Here is a 22,800-nt window from a genome sequence, read left to right as displayed (position 1 = left end):
ACTAGCTCGCTCGTGTTCGACTCGAAAACATACATTATATTATTGCAGCATATATCTTATATTATTTCATTAGAAAATTATAAAATGAGAGTAGACTAGCATAGTTAGTTAATTCGGATTCGGCAAAAATTCGGTACGAATATAATACGCATAAAATTTATTTTTTAATTTTTAAATTTATTAAAAAATTCGGCTTAAAAAACAAGTTCGGTATAAAATAGAAAATATAATATATAAAATATAAGATAATCTATATTTAAATATAAAAAAATATATTTTTTATTTATATTTTTAATAATTCGGGAATAATTCAGAAATAATTCGCGAATAATTTACGAATTTTTCGGCTGGCCAAAAAATTCACAAATAATTTTTATTTTAAAAAAAATTCATAAATGAACCGTTTAATCTGAATTTTTAATAATTCGTGAATAAATTCGCGAATAAAATCGCGAATTAACATAGGAGTAGAGTACTTGTTGGAGAAGCCAAAAAGTGGAAAGGGGATTGAATGTGGAGGGCAAAATTGGAATTTCATAACTCCACACTTGGTTTGATTTTTTTAGTGGTTTTTCTACATCTTCTTTAATAAAAAATAATAATAATATAAGTGAGTCCTCTTCTTGTCAAAATTATTACAACAAAAGTATACTATTTCTTGGATCTCTTTTGAATAATAATATTCTAAGCTTCTCACTATCAAATTCTTATAATATTTTTTTATTTTTGGTCAAAGGGGCCTTGGGAACCTTGCTCACTAAGAATACTCTGTTCCTTTCAAATTGGAAAAAAAAAAAAAATTGAATTTAAATTTAGTTTTTATTTATGGGTAGGTGGGGGAGTTAAAAAGAATAAAAAGTGTACCTATTTTCAATTTTTATTATTTTTATAAAATATTAGAATAAAAAAAAATATTTTAGTAAATTTTAAAGCGTTTTTTTGCTTGAGTTTCAAAGTAGTTTATGAAATTTTTGTGTTTTTTTTCTTTTGTTTTTTTTTTAAGACTTTTTTTACTTGTAATAAGTTATCGTCTGTGTGAGATGTTTCTGTACATTTTATGTACTATATTTATCATTTAATAATTAATATTTTAGAATAAAATATAATCTGATACATATGATTTACAATTATTTATCTATATAAAAGTCGTAAATTACGAAGATTTATTACGTAGATGTCAAACTATTTTTATGGAGTTTGTATGTGCATTTTATACGCCACTTCCAAAACTTCAAAATAGAGGCAAAATCTAGTATAAGAGTCTTAATATTATTTAGATTAAATACAAAAAAAATTTGTATAAATATTTATTTTAATTTTTTTAGCTTTCAAAATTTAAATTTTATCTTTTTAAAATTTTGAGTTGATATATTTAGCCCCCATCGGTCTATTCTGTCCATTTCTCATCATTTATACTGAAAATATTCTTAAAAATACCATAAATATATTAAAAAAATATTTTTCTTATAAAATAAGTAAGAGCATTAGAGTAATTTGATCATTTCGTCTTTTCTATTAACGTCGCAATCCCTAAAAATATTTCTAAAATATTTACGAGGGCAAAATAAAGGTTTCTCAAAATCAAAAGAAAAAAAAATTAAAAAAAAATAGATATTTACCGAAAGATTATCTGTATTTTTAGCCTAATATTTAAGCTCAAGTTAGTTATTAGAACTAAATTGTTAACTATATACAAAGCTCACCGATCTTCGTTCTATATTATTTAATGTGGAATTATTGGGATGTCACAACAAAAAGTACTAAACATCAGAGAATGTTTTTGTATCTTTCCTTGATAAAAAAACATATAAAACTTACCACAATGATATATCATCTTTGCGGATTCGACTATCTAATCTTTAAAAATTTTAATTTTACTCTCTGATCATTTTATTTATTTGATTTTAACTAATTAATGATTTTTTAACTTCAAATTGTGAATGCATCTTTCTAGGTTAAATTTGCATACTTTATACAATATTCATTATAAAATTATTAAGATAAACAATTAACTTAAATTTTACAATCGAAGTATCACCAAATCGCTTAATGCAAATAAATTAAAATATTAGATACTATAATCAAAATTTTAAAGGATCGAATAGTTGAATCAAAATAATGAAAAAACTTCGAATACTTCCCCTGTAATTTCGCACTTTCTCACTTTAGTACCATGTAGTTTAAAGTGTATCAAGTTAGTACCTTATGGTTTCGCACTTTTTCACTTTGGTATCCTGTGGTTTAAAGTGTATCAAGTTAGTACCCTGTGGTTTTGCACTTTCTCGCTTTAATACCCTGTGGTTTAATATTTCGTTAAATTATATATAAAAAACTTCAGATAGATTACCTAGGTTTATCGAATATTCATTTTAGTACCCTTCAGTTTTAACTTTGTCACTGATTTAACGAAAAAAATACTCCGAAATGGATAATAAAAAGAAAAAAATGAAATCATAGGTTACTAACTTGATACAAAAATGAAACCATATAGTACTAACTTGATAGACTTTAAATCACAGGGTACCAAAGTGAGAAATTGCGAAACCACACGGTATTAACTTGATACACTTTAAACTACAGGGTACTAAAATGAGAAAGTGCGAAACTACTAGGAGGTTTTTGAAGTTTTTCCCAAAATAATTTATAGTCCAGATATGTATTATGTATTTAAATTTTTTTTTCCAAAAAAAAGTGGCCCAAGGTATTCTAATTTATTTTTGATTGCATCACCATGGCTGTTGCTTGCAGGTCTCTCTCTGTTCACAAAAATTTGCGAGTCAAACCCTTCTAGGCTAAATTACAAAACCCCCCTTGTACTTTAACAATTGTCTCAATTAACTCCTTGTATTAAAAATTATGAATAATTGCTTATAAGCCTCTCAAAACTTCAGAAATAGTTCGTTTACCCCTACTTTTTTTTTTTTCCTTTTCAATATACCCCTCATATGTAGGGATGCAAACGGATCCGGGTTGGTGGAGCTCCCGTCCCGATCCGCCACGATGGGGGCAGTAAATGAGAGAAAATAAACGGATTCGGGACGAGAAATGGAGTAAATTTTACGATCCGAGACGGATTCAGGGCAGAAAACGGGAGAAATTTTGACCCGTTCTGAATCCGCTCCGAAAATTATTTATATTTTTTTAAAAAAATTTCTAAAAAATAATGTATTTACAAAAAAGTTCAAAATACAAATAACTTAGTACTCTCTTTTCTAATGTATTTGAAACTTTTGAATTTTGTTTTGAATTGTGATTGATATTTTTTATTTTTATAATTAATATTATTAAATTATATATATAATATTATTAAAAATTATTAATTTATATTTTACAAAATATTAATAATATTATAATTTTATAAAAAATATTAGTTGGCGGGGCGGATTTGGGGCGCCGGTGGGAGGTGGGTTGCGAGGCGGTGCGGATTATGAGATGTATTTTTTAACCCGTCACGGATTCGGGGCGGGAGGCGGGGCGGAATTTTGCTAGTCGGGGTAAGAGCAGGGCGGGGCTCCCGCCTCCAGATCCGCCCCGTTTGCATCCCTACTCATATGTTCCTTTGTTATTTCAAAATATCCTTCAGTTACTACCCGTTTAGTTAACTTGAATTAAACGTGATTAAATATTTACTAGAGTTAAAAAAAAAAAATCAAAATATCTCTTTTATTCTTAACTTAAGGGCGAATAAAAAAATGTGATTGATGGTAAAGATGTATTTGAAAATTTAAAAAATCAAAATACTTTTTGTACCCTAACTTAAGAGTAAATAAGAAAAGTCGGTGATGGTGCAAGAGTATATTTGAAAGGGCAAAATAGTAATTTTATATAGATAATAGTTACTGCTGACAGTTGATTAACAGAATTTAATTCTACGGATATATTTGAAATATGTTCGAGACGTAAAAAAAATATTTTTAATATTAGACTTTTAAAAAAAATAAATCAGAAAATTGAAACTTTTCAAAATTATATAAGCAATTGCCCTTAAAAATTATGTCAAACACTCCCATACTTCACCACTGCTTCAAATCGGTCCAAAATTTTTGAATGGTTGTTAAATTCAGCTTTATAATTTTATATTGGAAAAACTTTAAATATCTCTCTTGTGATTTAGTATTTTCTCATTTTAATACCTTATGGCTTAAACCGTATCATTTTAGTATCTTATAATTTCATTTTTCTTTTTCTGCCGATACCTCCGTTAATTCTCTATTAAAATATATAAAAGAAACTTTAGATATTCCTATGGTTTATCGAATATTCACTTTAGTATTCCGTGAATTACAAAATTTTTAATTTAGTACTACGTTGTTTTAACTTTCTCACTAATTTAACAGAAAAATTAACGGAGGAGATAACAGACAGAGAAAAACGAAACAACTGAGTACTAAAGTGATACAGTTTAAACCATAGAATACTCAAGTGAAAAAGTGTTGAACCACATGGGTGGTATGTGAAGCTTTTTTTTTTATATTTGCATATTAAGTTTGTTATAATTTATGCAGGACGATAATTAACATAGTTTTTAATACAAGGAGCAATGAGACATAGAATAAAATGCAAGGGATCTTTTTGTAATGTGTGGGCCCCAGAGTTAATTAAAGTGTTGTATAGTGATTGATAACAGTTATTGAGTCCTTTTGTTGCATCTGCATCTAACACAGAGAACACTGATACAGAATATTCTTAAATCTTAACGGGTCGATCGGATCCAAAATATTAAAAATATCGATACCCGAACCGCTTAAGTTTTCAGCAACTATTTGATTGGATGTTTAAACACTGCTAACTCATCAGCAATATTTAAAGAGCAAAAAAAAAGAGATCCTTTTAAATACAGCTGATGAGCTAAATGTTTTTATAGATACTGGTTATAGTGCGCGTGTAATTCAAATCACATTTACAAATTGAACGAAAATTAAAATAAAACTTCTCGGACTAAAGAGCCAGCAATTTTTCTGTGGCGGGAGATCGAGTTAGATCGAATCATGTTTGAAGTAGCGAGAGGCTGGTTAGGCCGAATCACAATCAAGGTCGGTCAATATGCCATATCTGTACGCCTTACGTGAATTGATCGTATATTTCTAACAGTTCGAGATTTAGGAATTAATTGTTAGCGCTAATGATCCATTCGCAATCTATTGTGCGAACGGCACAAATTCCAAAACTTTGCACGCAATGCAATAAACTGTGCCATGTTTGGGGCCATCCCCACCAACTTTTTTTTTTTTTTTTTTTTTTTTCTTTAATCCAATCCATTTGCTTAGTAGGGAGGTAGTATCATGTCTTGGAGGAGGAGGCAATGAATAAATTAATAATAAGAAATTAATTAAAAAGAGAGTAGAGGAGGTGCAGTTGCTTGGAGGTGAAGGTAACCCAAAAAAAAAAAAAGAAAAAGAAAACCCTCTACTTTAGACATAATTAGATCAATGTTTCAAGATTTTTTTTTTTAAAGATAATTATCTTTATACTTTTCATACGTTTGAAAATATTCGATTTATTTTTATTTATTTTTTTAAAATATTCCTTATATGTTCCACTGTTATTGTAAAATATCCCCGCAGTTATCTCCTGTTAAGTTAACTTAGGTTAAACGTGAGTTAAATATCTATTACAGTTAAAAAAATTAAAATACAAATTTTGTCCTTAACTTAAGGACAAATAAGAAATGTTGGTGACAGTAGAGAAGTATATTGGAAAAGACCAAAACTCAAAACACTTTTGTGCCCCTAACTTTAAGGGAAAATAAGAAAGTCAGTGATGGTGGAAAGATATATTTGAAAGGACAAAGTAGTAAATTTACAGAAATAACAGAGTTAATTAACAGATTTTAACTCTGGAAGAGATATATTAGAAATATGTTGGAACGTAGAAAGGGTATTTTCAATATTAGCTTTCTAAGAGAGGTAAATCGGAAAGTCGAAAACTTTTCAGAAATATATAAGTAATTTTAGCATTCTAAAAGAGATAAATCAGAAAGTCGAAAACTTTTCAAGAGTATATAAGTAATTGTCCTTTTTTTTTTTTTTTTTTTAACGTATAAACTGTTTTAGTCACGTGCATCATGGACGTTTCAACGTTGACGCTACCAAGGTAAAATTGTTCACGGCGTCAACTATGGACCAGTTTCAAACAGCCACCAAGCTAGAATTCAATCTTCAGGGGGCCAAAATATATTCAAAATAGGAGCTTTATTACAAGTAATAAGTAATAAACAAAATTTTTTCTAATTGAAAATTTTTTATAAAAAATTTATTAATTAAATAAATAATGTAAAAGCATGAACTTTATTATTATTATTTTTTTATTTTAAGATGTTTAACTTCTAATTATTTTATTTATTTATATTATTATATTAGAATAACTTAGAAATTTTACTAAATCTAACCGTAATTTTTTAGGTTTTTAGTAAATAAAATTAACATAGCTATTAAATTCAGTACAATTCTTTGATTTAGTCAAATAAAGGAGCTCGCCTAAGATAAATAAAAATTTAAAAATTTATATAATTTTTAGAGTACGAATAATGTACAATACTTCTTATAAACAGGAGACCTTAATTATTTTACTATAAAAGGGGTATACGATTAGGGGAAGAGAGAGAAGGTTATTTTGGCACGTAACTATTAAGTTAAATATTGAAAAATTAGAAAGGTGCCAAACTATCGTTGCCCATAAAAAAAAAAAGAACTTTTGAGGACATTAAGTAATATTAGACGTGAGGAGTCATGGCACTTGGGCGTCGAGTAGGGGTGTCAATGGCGTATGTGCGATACCTGAAGTTTATATCCCCACCCGAACCGAATATGAAGCAGTTATATCTAGGTGCTATATGGATTGGATTGGAAGATGGATATCCAAAATATAAACCCGACGATATGGATTGGATATTGGATTTTGATAACGCAAACACAATGAACCAACCGAATATTAATTATATATAATACTATGCTTATACTATACTAGTTATATATATATAATTGAGCTGAGATACTTTTAGAATATACCTCGTTGGTGCTATTATAGATTTTTAGCTAATGGATCTATCATAGATTACAATAGCCTATAGCAACTATTCCACTACCACCTATACCTACAACCTCAACCTAATGTTTATATATCCAATGGTTAAAAACTCAAGCCCAATTTATATTTTAGAAGTATTCTAGCTTAACTTGTCTCTGTATCTCTCTTCTCTCTCTATCTCTGCTTATTATATATATATTACTAGTTTGAGCGTTGATGACTGCAGTACATTATTTTAATTTAATTTAAATCGATAGACAGTTGTAAAATCTATTTATTTCAAAATTTAGAAATATATTATCGTAAGAGTTACTGTTACTGTTTATTAGAAAATATCTATAATATCAAATTTAAATTTTAATATAAAATAGATGAATAGATTTAATATCAAAAATTAAAAATTTAATTTATAATTTAAACTCAAATTTAAATTTTAATGTAAAATAAATGGATAAAGTGCTACTTTTTAACAGATTGAATATAACAATTTATTTTTATTTTCAATATTTTTAACCTATAACCGTTCGTAGAATTGAAGTTATAGATAGGTATAAATATTTTTTTTTAACAAATTGATCATAATCGTTCGTTCTTATTTGAGATAATTTTTTACAAATGAATCATAAATTTGTATATCATATTTATTCAAAAATATGATTTACAAATTTATCAACCAATCTATCTTTTAAATTATTTCTATTGTAATATATTGATAGTCCCAAAATTTTAAATTTTAAATTAATTTTAAATTTTGAATTGAAATATAAATAAATTTGGATAAGCATAAATTTTTTTCTATTTTAGGGATAAAAAAATTAAATAAATTTTTAATTAAAGTATAGATTCACAGTAGATATCTTTCAGTTGACAAAAATTTGGATAAGTATATTTTTTTTCTATTTTAGAGATAAATCGAAATTAAAAGTTTGTTTCATTACGTTATTTATTTTACGTAAGAAAAAAGAAACAAATATTTTTTTCCCGCCAAAAAATAGGTCCGTCGACATACCCAAATTTGAAATACGTGCTTTTATATATATAACAATTTGATGTTATATCTGAATTTGTATTTTAAAAATTTAGATTTAATATAGTATATTTTGAAATATTGAAAAAATAAATAATTGTTTCGGGTTCAAATTTTCGGGTTCGGGTTTGGATTCGGGTTTTGGATTTTTGGTCGGGTTCGGTTTTGGATATGAATTTTTAAAATCCTTCGGGTTCGGGTCTCGGGTTTGGAGTCGGGCTCGGGTTCGGGTTTTTGAAAATCCGCCCCGAATTCGACCCGTTGACATCTCAACTCCGCATAGCTCCGTCCCTTGTGAAATTATTATTCTTTTACCCTTCGTCCCTTGTGAAATTATTATTCTTTTACCCTTCGCACGCTTTGCTAATTAATGGAACATACATCTCCAAATTTCAGTCTCCAAAATATATAATGTAATTATCCTCACTTACGCTCGAACATTTGTGACGCTTCAAAATATTCTTTAGCTTGCTAATTGGTCCCCTAGCTAGGGAAGTATAATTAATTAGGCAGTGAAATAAAATAACCAGTGAGATAAAGCTACATTAAAGACACTAATCACATTATTCATATATAAATAGACTACTTGTAGTAGTCTTATTCCAATCCTGCACCAAGTAAAATAGGAGACTGTACACAAAGCAGTAAAACTTTAACCATCCTTCATAACAAGGACGAAATCCATAGGCTATAATAACAGAGGGTTTTTTAATTCATACACCACCGAGAACAAAAAGAAAATACAAATACATAGGCAGTTTCTTTTGGTCTTGTTACATTCCTATATATAGAGAAATCGATAAGAGTCTTTAATTGGTTCTTGTACCACCAAACATAGAACATAAGCAGTAACACTTCGGTCTTTTCGTGCAATCATGTGAAATGAATCTAAAGTTTGCTTAAAAAATGTAAAGAACGTAAATGTAAGATACTGCAGGATGCGGTTGCATGTTGATGCCTGCTCAGCATTGCCTTCATTTTCCTCTTATGATGCATTATCACAAAAGCATCCACCAAATTTACTCCAGATATCGATACAACCTGCATTAAAAACTGAAAAAAGTTTAACAAAATTTGAAGTTATGATTTATACTGCTGAAATTGAGTTCACCAGTTTAATCTGGTGCCTATTATAATGCCCAAAAAGTAGTAATAATAATAATTTGAAACACATTTAAAGCAATGTTTAACAACTTCACTGGATAATACACAAGACAAAACAAGCTTATGACCTGTATATAAATTGAGGAGAAACAAAATTGAAGCATTTAACCTCCCTTCCACAAAAGAGGGCAATTTCTTTCTGAAAGATCTTACATTAGTTTGGCTGCTACACACACACACACATACACACACACACACACAAAAAAAAAATGCATGGAATCTTACTCTGATCCTGCACCAACAAAACTGATGAAGAACACAAACATACAATAAGAAATTAGTCCCTTTTTTTTTTTTTCAATATTCTTGTGAATAAAATGATAGACCATATATGGGAGTCATATATGAGTCCAGTACGAATAAAATAGAAGAACATAAGCAGTAAGAGTTTAGGCATCTATTGCTCCTACAATGAAATTGATAGACTACAAAATGAGTTGTTGTTTTTTTTTTTCAACTCATGCACTGAAAAACAAAAAACAGAGAGAATAAGTAATTTAGTAGTACGATTTTAATCTTGTTTGTGTGCCTGATAAGGAAAAAATAGATTTGAGCGCCAATAGAGAGTCCTATTCCTTACATGTTCCTGCACTACCGAAATAGAACATAAGCAGCAAAAAACTTCACTCTTTTTTTATATTATTGAACAAATTGAGTGAAATATATGTAGGAGTGTTATAATGTTACTGTGGTCCTGCACCGAGAAATTAAATGAACTTGAAAGCTTTTGTCGCGCGGGTCTCTTATGTTCTAACTAATCACTGGACAATTAGTCATATTTTTTAACTTTTGAAAGCAATTGATATACTAGCAACATATGTTATATTCATTACATTGCTTGTTTTACAAGACCAATCCGTCCTGTGAGAATAACATCATGTATTAATCACAGGGCGCAATTAATTAGCGCTATATTCCCTAATTATGTGTCCAAACCGTAAAGTATAAGGGTAAACAAATATAAAAAATTCCTAATGGAGGATGCTAATTAAAAACGAACCTGACTGCCGCTGTATTCTTCAGAAAATCGAATCCTGAAACAAATTAGATAACCTTGTTAATTAAGATCGAACGAGATGTAGCTCATTAAAATCGAAATGAATTGCGTTAATCGCAGAGAGTAGCAGGGGCGAGATGAAGGATGGTAAAGTAAACATACAATTTCGTCATCGTCACTCTGCAACTGTTCAATCCACACGTTAGGGATGTGGGCAATCTTGGGCCAATCAAGGCCAACATTCTCTTGGCATCGCTCCTTCAACACAGGGTGACACTCAAGGATCCATAGATAACGCAGTGAAGTAGGCAGATTTGGGAGAGACTGGATGAGATTAGCATCATTTACTTTGAGACGCTCAAGGGAGCGCAGTTTTGTCATGCTCTGGGGGAGGGACTGAAGGGAGACTGCATTCCATATGCTCAAAAATTTGAGGGCAGCGTGATTTTGCAGTAGCCATTCCTCAGGTAAGGAGGTGAGTAAAGCATCAAAGAGAGTCAACTCGTTGATGGAGGAGAGACTTCTCAATGGCTCCATGAGCAGGAGCGCGTGGTGGTCAATTGATAGCTCGCCATCCTTCAAAAGGCAGTCCGCTGCATCCTCTTTTTGGCCGGCATCATTTGGGAACGGAGGCTGTAGCAGCAGGGCAAATTCAATCAGCTTGTCGCACCCTTCAATTTTTAAATAACGGAGGGATACGAGAGCTTGTATTCCACCAATTGATGACAGCTCTTTGCAGTTCTTTATCACTAAAATGGAAAGCATTGTCCACCGTGCACACGCTTGTGCTGGGGGAAGGGATGTTATGCTTGCGCAATCGACTAATACCAAATAGAAAAGAGAGGTTAAATTTGGTAATAACTGGAGCAATGGCACCTCAAGGTCGCCACATGACCCAACAGTGAGACAATTGAGTATAGAGGGCTGTTGGATGTCTGAGAAGACTGAGATCAGATGTTTTGTCAACTGCGGGCACTTTTCTACATATAGCACTGTGTGGGTGTCGAATTTCTGAAAAAACTCTGTTGGAACATATTCAAGCTTCTCACATTGTTTGATGACTAAGCTTTCAAGAGCTGGAAAATGTTCTTGCTGCTGTAAGAAAAGAAAAGATGTAAAAGATATTTAAGTCCGGGCAATCAAAGCCGTGCAAATACGAATTGGTGTTTTAATATAAGGGTAAAGTTCAAATTGCCCCTGCGTGGTTAAACTCATTTTTACCTTGCCACCTTGCGGTTCAAAAAGTTTTACTTTGCCCTCTAGTGGTTTAATTTTTATTTCATCAAAAAAATTCTATATGAAATAGCATGGCAAATTAAAAATATTTTAAAAAAATCACAGGATAGCAAAGTAAAAAATGAGCTGAACCAAAAGAGGCAAAGTGTAACTTTTTAAACCACGAGATAGACAAAAGTAAAAATAGGCTAAACCACAGGGGGAAGGGGCAAAGTGATACATTTTGAACTACAGGGCGGGTAAATGAAAATGAGCTAAACCCAAGGAGAAATTTGAAGTGTACAAAATAAAGCACTTACATTGTTGTCTGTGTAATTCCGATTTATTGTTGGAAGAGCGGTCAAGCCAACATTTGAAATTTGCAATCGTCTTAGACTATAAGGCAGAATAGGAATTTCCCCCAAATTAGGGCAGTCGGTGATATACATATAATGAAGTTGAGGAAACATGCACCCATTATCTACTCCAATCCACTCCTCCAAATTAGGCATGCCCCATAACTGTAACTCCTTCAACAATGGAAAGGCACATCCACTGCTGCTTCTGATGAATGAACAATCTATTTGCTTTATTGCATGCAGTCTCTTCAAATGAAGATATTGAAGTGAAGTAAACTGCCCAAGAGGTGGAAGGTGCTCCCATCCTTTACAATCAATCAGTTCGATGGACGTCAAGTTGACAAGAGACAGATTTGTCATCCAACATGGAGATTTAGCACCTTGGTATTGTTGGATGCACATTTTCTTGAGATTTTTATGCGGGCAGAGGTTATCGAGGAGCTGTTCATCTGCCTCTGCACTATTGGAGCAGTGTGCGGACCATTTCAATGACAATGATTTGAGATGTTCTTTCTCATTCAACTTGGCCTCATTGGCTTCTTCAGAAGTCCTCACATTTTCAAGTCCTCTAATATATAGATGACGAAGGTCCCTTAGGTTCTTTAGTTCACCAATTTTGTAACCACTCTTCGCTTGGACAATAAAATTTTGTAATTTGTGAATGAAGGGTAATTTTCTAATATAAGGAATATTTTTTATCACATCATCGGAAACATCAAATGAACGCAAATTGACCAAGTTGGTCATGCCATCATATTCAATATTTTTGTTCAGAATGAACTGTCGTGGAAGTGATAGGTAGCGGAGGTGTATCAAGCTATCAAATGCATCAGGTGATTTACTAAAATCAAAATTCTTGCATAAGCTCAATAGGCGTAACTTTTTAAACCCTTTTATAACCTCGATAAATTCAGATACATAATCTGCATTATCCATATTATACCCTTTACCCGATATGACAAGAGAGCGTAAGTTCTTAAGAGCGGAGATCTCTCCGATGGATAGAAGCTTGACTATTTCAACAGATAAATGTCGAATTGTTCGTGGAATATTAGTAATTCTTGCAACATCACCTCCTATTCTGATGCATTCTCCTTGAGAAACTGATCGTGCTAGGTCATGCAGCAGATCGTGCATAAAATACTCTATAATAATTTTCGACCCATTATCACTGGTTTTGCAAGTAAAGAATGATTTTCTTGTCAGAAGATTTAAATACTCCTTTCCGATATCCTCTGGCCTTTGCCTTCCACATATAGATTGCGGAATCAGACCCGAACCAATCCACATATTGACCAACTTTTTTCTCTTAAACATATGATTCTGCGGAAACAAACTGCAATATCTAAAGCAGAGTTGTAAGTTTGTAGGTAAGTGATCGTAGCTTAATCTTAAAACTGTCATGTTGTCGTCGTTTCCTTGTTGTAATTTCATGTTGCCTTTTTCCAGGATTTTCTTCCAATATTCATAGTCCATGTAGGAGTTCAGCATTCCTCCCATGACCTTTATGGCCAATGGCCATCCTCCAAGCTTCTTCGCTATATGTTCGCTAATCGGTTGAAAGTTTCTATAATCATCAGGGTTCACACCGAGAAATGCATGCTTATTGAAAAGCGACATATAGTCGCTCTCCTTCAACTCATTTAGATTTAATGATTCCCGTTTGCATTTCGTCACTGTTGCCGCCATATCTGCAACTGAACCCATTCGAGTTGTCAACAAGATCTTGCTTCCTCTCTGTCCGAATTTCAAAGGAGCAACCAATTTCTCCCACTCCGTCATTTTATCATCGTTCCAAACATCATCCAGTATGAGCAAAAACCTTTTTGATGTAAGTTTTTGTTTAAGATCCTCATGGAGAGCATTTAAACTAGTTGAGCAAGAGTAGTCTAACATCTTTCTTGTTATCGCAGCTGCATCAAAGTCCAAAGAAACGCAAACCCACATAATCGGGTCGAAGTACTCTCGCACTCTTTCGTCACGACAGATTAGTTGAGCAAGAGTAGTCTTCCCGAGCCCACCCATGCCAACAATTGTATAAGCGGAGACATCAACATTAACATCTCCCGGTTTGATCAGCCATTCAACTATCTGGTCCCTCTCCTTGTCTCGTCCGAGCACCTCACTTTCGGTTAGCAAGGAGCTAGTCTGTCGAGCTTTTATGATATCTTCGAGCTGCTGACGCTTGACACTAGGGCCATAAAACCCAGTAACAAGTTGAAGGAATGGCCCCATATCGGCAACGACCCTATCCAACCCCTTGACGGCCTCCCTCAACCGCTTCCGTGTGTCATTGCTAAAGAAATCAGAGAGACTACTATTAAACTTTCTCTTGAAGTTAGATAGAAAACCACGCACCTCGCCATCTCGAGCCTCCTCTCTAGTCTTCTTTAGCTTGTAGTACTCCAACTCGTCGAGCACGTCCTCCGCGTTCTCCACAGCGTCTCTAAACTGCCACAGCCACGCATCCAGCGCCTTGTTCTCCACCATGTCCGGCGCACCGCCCTCGACCGCAGTCAAGACTGCCAGGACCTGCGGAAGTGCGTGCTGTAGCCGTTCGAGCTCGTCCTGCATGCCGCTGGGCGCCGGGTACACCACCTCAAGGTAGGAAAAGCATGTATCAACGAGCTTCTCGATGATCGCCGTCCCCACCGCTCCGGCTATGAAAGGTAGAGCCATGATCGACTTCACCACTGCTCAGGCGCGCAATTGATGAAACTCGATCCTGGAGTGCAGAAAATTGGAGAATGAGGAAAGAGAGATGTCGAAACAATCAGCTGAGTAGATAGATACAATCGCACGCAGGCATCAAAGAATTAAGATCCGCGAAGAGTAGTATTTTCTTGTATTAATTCTTCTCGGAAGAGGGGAGGAAATAAAGTATGGATGCTTTATTTGACAACAAAAGCCCCCCACTAATTAAGCGGCGGTTTCGATGGCCCTAATTTATTTTTTTTTTAAAAAAAAATTGAAACTCAGTGTTTTTCGGGAAAAAAATATATGATTGTTATTTTTGAATAGGGAGGATAATTTTCGCCGATAACAATTTAGAAACTAACAAGCTTACATTAAAAATAATAATAATAATTCAGCTAGAAAATTATTTTCAATAATATTTCTGGCGCGAAATCAGAATGACTAATCGAAATGATGCACTTTAATCAGTAGCAAACAAGTTAACCTTCGGGCATGTTGGTTCCTCGGCAAGTGTAGTTATCGGAAAATGGCATACTTTAAGTGACGTCTGTATCGTTTGTTTGGTTTTACGAAAATGAGTATAAAAGTCATTTTACGAAAATGGGTGATAAAGTGAGTTTATAGTCTAAATTCTACTTTTTTTGACTTCGCGCATCAAAAATGTCGAAGCTCCTGATGAAGAACTTAGCTAAGAGGTTTATATTTGGCCTTAACTTTAAATATTTAAATTTATTTTTAAAGTTTAATTTCATTTTAAATTTGAATTAACATTATGAATCACATTTGAATTTTTAATTGTGAATTAAAAAATTTCAACATAAAAATTTAATTCAAATTTATGACTTTATATTTAAATTCAAGATTTTATTTTATTTAAATTGAATTCTAGAATTTTAAAGTTTAAATTTTTTGAATTTTAATCAAAATATTTTTAGCTAAGAACTTGAATCTGAACTTTGAATTCAAATTGTTCCAATTATAAATTCAAATTATGGACTGAAATTTGAATTTAAAATTTAAATTTAAAGTTGAAATTCAAATTCAATTTTAAATTTTCTATTTACATTTAATTTCAATAAAGAATTTCGGTTTGAAATTTAGATTCGAATTATAAATTAAAATATTCAATTTGAATTGTGATTTAAACTCAAATTTTTAATTAAATTAAATATTAATTCAAATTGTGAATCCATATTTGAATTTACAATTTAAGATCAAAGAGTAAATTAAAATATAATTCAAATTATGAATTCAAATTTAAATAAATTTTTTAATTTCTATGTTGAACTTTTATTTTAGAATTTAATTTTAGTTATGAGTTATAAATTAAACTGTAAATTAAAATTATAAATTTAATTTTTATCTTAAATTTTAATTATAAATTCAATTCAGATTTAAATTTTAAAATATAATTTTGATTCTAAATATTAATTTAAATTTAAAATTTTAATTTAAATTACAAGTATAAGTTGTTTGTTTACATTTTTACCTCTTTATATATAATTTAATAATAAAAAATATAAAATTATAGTTTTAATTTTAACCTTATAGCAACCAAACAATTGAACTGAAAAGTTACTTTTATAAAAGTGACTTTTCCACTTTGCTGACTTCCGAGTTACCAAACATGCCCGAATTCTTAAGACAAGCAGTTGTTTCAAATTTCTAACAGGCATATAGTTAGGACATACCAAAAAAAAAAAACTGGTGAGGAGTAATTTCTTGAATGCTTCTCAATTATTCATATTTGTCTGCCTTCTATGACAGCCCGTAGTTAGTTAATTCGGATTCGGCAAAAATTCGGTACGGATATAATTCGGATAAAATTCGTCTTTTAAGTTTTAAATTCGTTGAAAAATACGGCTAAAAAACGGATTCAGCAATTATTCGGATACGTGATTTATACAGATATTATACGTTCACCAATTAAAAATTCAGAATAAAAAATTCGGCTATATAATAAATATATAATAATTAATATACTATATATATTATTATTATAATTTTTATATATAGATTTAATATATTTAAAATTATAATAAATATATATTAATAAAATAAGAGTTATATTTTAGAAGGGGGGGAATTAATAAGCATAATTACTAAATTTATAAATAAATATTATATAATAAAATTTCTATTCGAAAAATAAAATACTATATATAATAAATAATATAGTATATATTTATAATAATAAGATAATAATAATAAGATATATAATTAGTAGTAGAGAGGTAGGTAGAGAGAGAAGAGAATTGAGCTAGAATACTATCGATGAGCCAAACTGACGGGCACTTTTGCCACCAACATTTTTTTGCGACTCCGAATCGCGGGCCTCCAAATCGACCGATCGCAGCCGTTCGATACATGGATACGTATCCCATTTGAGAGTATTTAAAAATCCAGAACTTTATAACTAATTTCGATATAGTCATCACTCTATCCATCGAGTGGATAACAAATGACCGCTGAAAATCAATATCTGAAAAAAATATGATCAGGAGTCTGTAATCAAGATCAAGGCTACTACAAGATCCCTTATTCTTCAAAAATAGTTCACTAACACAAAATTTTCCTAAACACAACAAATTCCAACTTGACTATCCTTCACGATTCTCTTTAACGTCGTTCCAACACCGTAGACCTCCTCGGTCATTTGAGACCACACACGCACCCCCGCCACATCCACCACAGCACCACACACACTAGGAGCAAGTGATCCCGGGACAAGCCCGAGTCGCGTTGAGGCGTCAATAAACGCAAAAGGGTCAGTACACGCCGCTCTTCGGGGAGCGCAGCTGTATCGATCCGAAGAATTCACTGGAAAACCAGAATTCTCCTGCCTCTGCTGATAACCCGAACAACAAACAGACAGCAAACAACAGATGGACATGTAGTACACACCGGTGGGTTTGCGACTCTCCCGGGTTGGCTCGTCCGTAAGGGTAGGTAAGGGGTGTGAGGGCATAATAGGTATAAACCTTTTGTTTGTACTCCACCAACAACCTTCTCTCTCTATATACCTCGTTAGAGAGAAGAAGAAAGATCCCTTGCAATTGCATTTACTTCCACTCTCTCCTCTATCTCTCTCCGTTGGCAGGAAACCGTTCGTAACGCCGACGTCGCGCCGCTCGCCGCCCCGTTTGAGGATACCCGCGTTGTTCTGGCGGGTCGGAGACCGGGACGGCGGCTTCGCTGTTCTTGACGTCACGCCGGTGCTAGTCGCTATCGAGGTGAATGTTCCGTCGAATTGCTTCTTCATTTCTCCAAGCATCAGTAATTCGAGCTTAAGTGCTGTTTTGCTGAAATTCATCGTCGACTGTGAGTATTTCAGCTCGTACTCGACGCAGGAACATCGGATTTTGACGAGACTTGGTTCGCTGGATTCAGGACTTCGAGAGGAATCCACGAAGCCCTTACTTGCTGGATTTGGTGAAGGTTAGCTTGGTCGAATCCCTTTTCTACTCTGTTGCAGCGAAATTCGGACTGAATTAGTGGATTTTGATCGTAGAGCTTGGAGTTAGCTCGAGTACTAGACTTGGAGGATTCCAGTTGATCCAGCAGGGATCACTTTGGTTCGAGGCTTCGTTCGCTGCCAGGAGCTTGCTTCTTGAGGTGGGTTTACATCGGTTTTACTCCTAAGTTCATAATCGTCGGCATGTAGATTTCGATTTTTGGATACTCTATTCTAGCTCGAATTCATGGATTATATTGTAGATTGCAAATCTGAATTTGGAGCATGTGGTAATTAATTGAGTAGTTTATACATGTTGGACTTGGAATTTGAATTAGGAGAAAACCTGCGATTTGGATCTGTCACCTGTTTAAACTGGATGATTTAGCCCTGGGGCCGTTGTATGATTTTATACTGTTGCAGTATCATCATAGCAAGTATTCCGGGTAGTTTAGATTTCAGTTACACTCACGCTGGGATGCCGAGTGAATTTTTACAGTAGCGTTTAGGCTGTTCCGGACTGTTGGGTGCTGTCGGGGTTGACGGTGGACCCGTATCGCCGTTTTGGCGTCAGATTGTGTCGAGGGCACGTGACATGTTGGTTGTTAGACTAGTTAGAGTCGTTTACTTGACCTTAGCCTGTGAGAGCCGTGTGAACTTAACAGAGATACTTGTAAACTCGTTGGGTCGCGCCCACGAATGCCATTCCGAAATGAGGTTTCAGTGCGATGAGTGTCGCAGTTTCTGTTGGACAGTTCTTAAGCCGGCTACCCACGGGGTGGTGTACGGCGCAGCTAGATACAGGCAGGGTGGGTCCGTTTTGGGCAGCCCGGGTGAGATAGTGAGGTAGTGACGTGAGTGGGGTCTTAGCCATCCTGTTGGACCTTTTTCGGGACCGACTACTCTTGAGATACGGTGCAATCTAATTAAGCGAGATGGGTGTATTCACAGTCCCTAGAGAGTTTTCTCCGCCGGTTACTCTTGAGATACGGTGTAGTCTAGTAGATGAGACGGGTGTATTCACAGTCTCTAGAGAGTTTTTTCCGCCGGTTACTCTTGAGCTACGGTGTTACCTAATTAGACGGGATGGGTGTATTCACAGTCCCTAGAGAGTTTTCTCCACCAGCTATTCCTGGAGTAGGACTCGAGTTCGATCCGACAGGCGGGACGGGTGTGTTCACAGTCCCTAGTGAGACTGAGCCAGTTTTGACCTTTCCTACAGTTGGTTAGCATAGAGCAGGATAGTGTAGTGACTAGTAGCTGTAGAGTCTATTCCAGCATTTACTACTACCTTTGCTCCCTACTGTAGACTTAGTGGGTGGACCGATGTTGTTTTGGGCGGCACCCACTGAGGACTACTTGTTTTTACAGTAGTTCTCACGCCCAGTTGTTACCCCTGTTTTGCAGAGCCACAGGTTTCGGCTGCTGCGCCTTCCGCAGATCAGGATCGAGACAAGGGCGTCGCGAATTAGAGCCCTACCCGACGAGCAGAGCTAGAGGCACCCTACTGCAGGTAGTTGTTTTATTTTGAGTTTATGTACATAGTATACTTAGCTCGCCAGTGCGAGTAACACAGTATTTTAGTTTTTGAACTATGTATATGAAACTCAGTTTGTTTAGCTTCTGTTTCCTCGAGTAGCTCTATACTACTGTTTGTAGTATTGTATATTTACAGGTATAGCTGTCGCTTCGTATACAGAAAAAATTTCTTTATATACGGCGGATTTGTCGGCGTGCCTGGGGAACGAGACATCCGGGGCGTGACAGTTATAGATAGTATAAAGAATTTTGTATCAAAATTTCATCTGATTTGAATACTTCTACATCGTTAAACTTGAAAACGACAGATATCAACCTTTAAAAATTATTGATTTTGAATCCTTTCGATCACTAGGTAAATGGTATCAAAAAATCGCAAAAATTATTTTCTAGAAACTTCAAGTGCGCTAGATCAAGTCTAGCGGAGCCGATCGTCGATTCGGAAGTCCCATCATCGAAAACGGCTCAGGAGCACAAAGGGCTTTGTGCTCCTGAGAGCACACAAGACCTACTCATATAGAGCAGGACTGCTATGCTCTCAGGAGCACGGAGGCCTCCGTGCTCCTGAGCCGTTTTTGATGATTAGATTTTCGAATCGACGATCGGCTCCGTTAGACTTGATCTAGCGTATTTGAAGTTTCTAGAAAATAATTTTTGCGATTTTTCGATATCATTTACCTAGCAATCGAAATGATTCAAAATCTATAATTTTTAACGGCTAAAAATAAAAATTCTATAAAAAGTGGTGATATAGCACTAAAATTTTCGATCAGAAATATTGATCTCGTTATAGATAGTATAAAGAATTTTGTATCAAAATTTCATCTGATTTGAATATTTCTACACCATTAAATTTAAAAACGAAAGATATCAACCATTAAAAATTATTGATTTTGAATCCTTTTGATCACTAGGTAAATGGTATCAAAAAATCGCAAAAATTATTTTCTAGAAACTTCAAATGCGCTAGATCAAGTCTAGCGGAGCCGATCGTCGATTCGGAAGTTCCATCATCGAAAACGGCTCAGGAGCACAACGGGCTTTGTGCTCTTGAGAGCACACAAGACCTACTCATGTAGAGCACGACTGCTGTACTCTCAGGAGTACGAAGGCCTCCGTGCTCCTAAGCCGTTTTTGATGATTGGATTTTCGAATCGACGATCGGCTTCGTTAGACTTGATCTAGCGTATTTTGAAGTTTCTATAAAATAATTTTTGCGATTTTTCGATATCATTTACCTAGCAATTGAAATGATTCAAAATCTATAATTTTTAACGGTTGAAAATAAAAATTCTATAAAAAGTGGTGATATAGCACTAAAATTTTCGATCAGAAATATTGATCTTGTTATAGATAGTATAAAGAATTTTATATCAAAATTTCATATGATTTGAATTCTTCTACATCGTTACACTTGAAAACGACAGATATCAACGATCGGCACCGTTGAACATGATCTATACCACTTAAAGTGTTTAGAAATCAAATTTCAAATCTTTTCGACATCAATTGCCTAATGATCAAAGGGTTTCAAAATTTATAATTTTAATGGTCGATACGAGGTGTTTTTTCGTTTAACGGCGTAAAGATATCCAAATCAACTGAATTTTTGTTAGAAAATTCTTTAAGCTATTTAAAATAAGATCTATACTCTTGATCTTGATTACAAGACTCCTATCATCATTCTTTAAAGAATATTCATTTTCAATCGTTCATTTTTGTATCCACTCGATGGATACCCAGAATAGTGTAGAATGCATTTACGCTCGTGCTGAGGTGACGAGCTTATTTTTACAGCAGTGTTTAGGCTGTTCTGGACTGTCGGGTGCAGTTGAGGTTGACGGTGGACCCAGTTTGCTATTTTTGCATCAGATTGTGCCAAGGGCACGTGAGTTTTGGTAGTTAGACCAGTTTGACCTTTCCGCTTTGATTATAGTCTGTGAGAGCCTGATTGAGCTCGACAGAAATACGTTTGCATACTTAATTTGGTAGCGCCCACGCGTGTCACTCCGGAGTTGGACTTAATGCTTTTGTATTGATGTCGGTTTGTCCTGTTTGGACTTGCTCTCCACTGACGACCTAGCGTGGTGGCAGTTAATGTAGCTTCGACCAGCCGGAACGGATGTGTTCACAGTCTCTAGTTAGATTGGGTCAGGAATTTCATTTTTCTACAGATTGTTATTGTTGGACTATGATAGTATAGTGACTTATAGTGTAGATTTGTTCCAGCTTTCTTTACTATCTTTACTTACATTTGTAGACTTAGTGGGTGAGCCGTTGAGGTCGGTAGTGGTATCCACTGAGGACTACTTCTTTTTGTAGTAGTTCTCACACCAAGTTGGTGACTTTTTGCAGAGCCTTCTATTGCGGCTGCTGCTACTGCCGAGACTGATCGTGGAAAGGGTATTGCGAGTTAGAGCCTTTCCAGTTTTGCTGCAGAGCTAGAGGAGTGCCTACTACAGGTAGTTGTAGTTTTTGGATTCTTTTACATATAGATATTGTAACTCACTGGAGCGAGTGATTTTTGTATAACAGGATGCTATGTATGTATAGTGAACCTCTGTTGTTTTTATATGTCTTTCTTTTTAGCAGCTCTATACTACTGGTGTAGTGTTGTATGATTACAGGTACAGCTATCGCTTCGTATACAAGAAAATTTTTATGTATACGGCTGGTCTGTTTGCGTGCCCAGGGTAACGAGTAATCCGGGGCATGACAAATAAATTCAGCTAGAAAATTATTTTCAAAAATATTTTTTCAGAAATCAAACACTAAATCAAAATATGCCCACTTTAATTCAGTAGCAAGCAAGTAAAGCTTATTGAGACAAGCAGTTGTTTCAAATTTCTAACAAGCATATAGATCGACCGTCCCTAGCGCAAGTGGCAAAGGGCTTGGTGGTTGATACTCGAGGTTATAAGTTCGAATCCTAATTGTTTCACATTTCTAGCTAAGTTTATTTCTAAATGAAATAAACGAAACGGGTAGCGTGCTATCTATCTCTCTCAAAAAAAAAAAAAAGAAAAAAGCATATAGCTAGGACATACCAAAAAGGAAAAACTGGGGAGGAGTAATTTCTTGAATGCTTCTCCGAAGAGGGGAGGAAATGAAATGGAAGTGTTTCGTCAAGAAGACTTGCAGGTCAAGCCATAATCCTCGATGATCGCCGACGCCGCCAATTCAGCTATGAAAGGTAAAGCCATATAATCCTCCAGATAATTAATAAGCTCAGACCACAGCTACTTCACCACCGCTTAGGCAATTCATCAAACACTTGGAGTGCCAAAAAGATAGAGAATGTGAAAAGAGCGACGCTGAAAAC

General features: G+C 34.2%; 1 protein-coding gene across 4 annotated transcripts; it reads right to left on the bottom strand.

Annotated features, from left to right (window-relative positions):
• Positions 1-8,698: 8,698 nt before the first annotated feature.
• On the bottom strand, positions 8,699-22,800 carry LOC109706102 (disease resistance protein RGA2-like). Of its 4 annotated transcripts, XM_020226911.1 has the most exons (5): positions 22,526-22,800; positions 11,750-14,513; positions 10,377-11,309; positions 10,218-10,251; positions 8,699-9,094 (listed from the first exon to the last, which is right to left on the bottom strand). In XM_020226911.1, exons 2-4 carry the CDS (start codon positions 14,465-14,467, stop codon positions 10,237-10,239), a joined length of 3,666 nt encoding a protein of 1,221 aa, XP_020082500.1. In that variant the 5' UTR covers positions 14,468-14,513; positions 22,526-22,800; the 3' UTR covers positions 8,699-9,094; positions 10,218-10,236. The 4 variants fall into 4 exon arrangements, with proteins under 4 accessions (XP_020082500.1, XP_020082501.1, XP_020082499.1 ...); XM_020226912.1 differs by lacking the exon at positions 22,526-22,800 and having other exon boundaries at positions 8,699-9,106; positions 11,750-14,659; XM_020226910.1 differs by lacking the exon at positions 22,526-22,800 and having other exon boundaries at positions 11,750-14,659.

The sequence above is a fragment of the Ananas comosus genome, unplaced genomic scaffold (genome assembly GCF_001540865.1).
Source record: "Ananas comosus cultivar F153 unplaced genomic scaffold, ASM154086v1, whole genome shotgun sequence".
NCBI classification, from domain to species: Eukaryota; Viridiplantae; Streptophyta; class Magnoliopsida; order Poales; family Bromeliaceae; genus Ananas; species Ananas comosus.
This window is presented reverse-complemented; position numbering and strand designations above follow the sequence as displayed.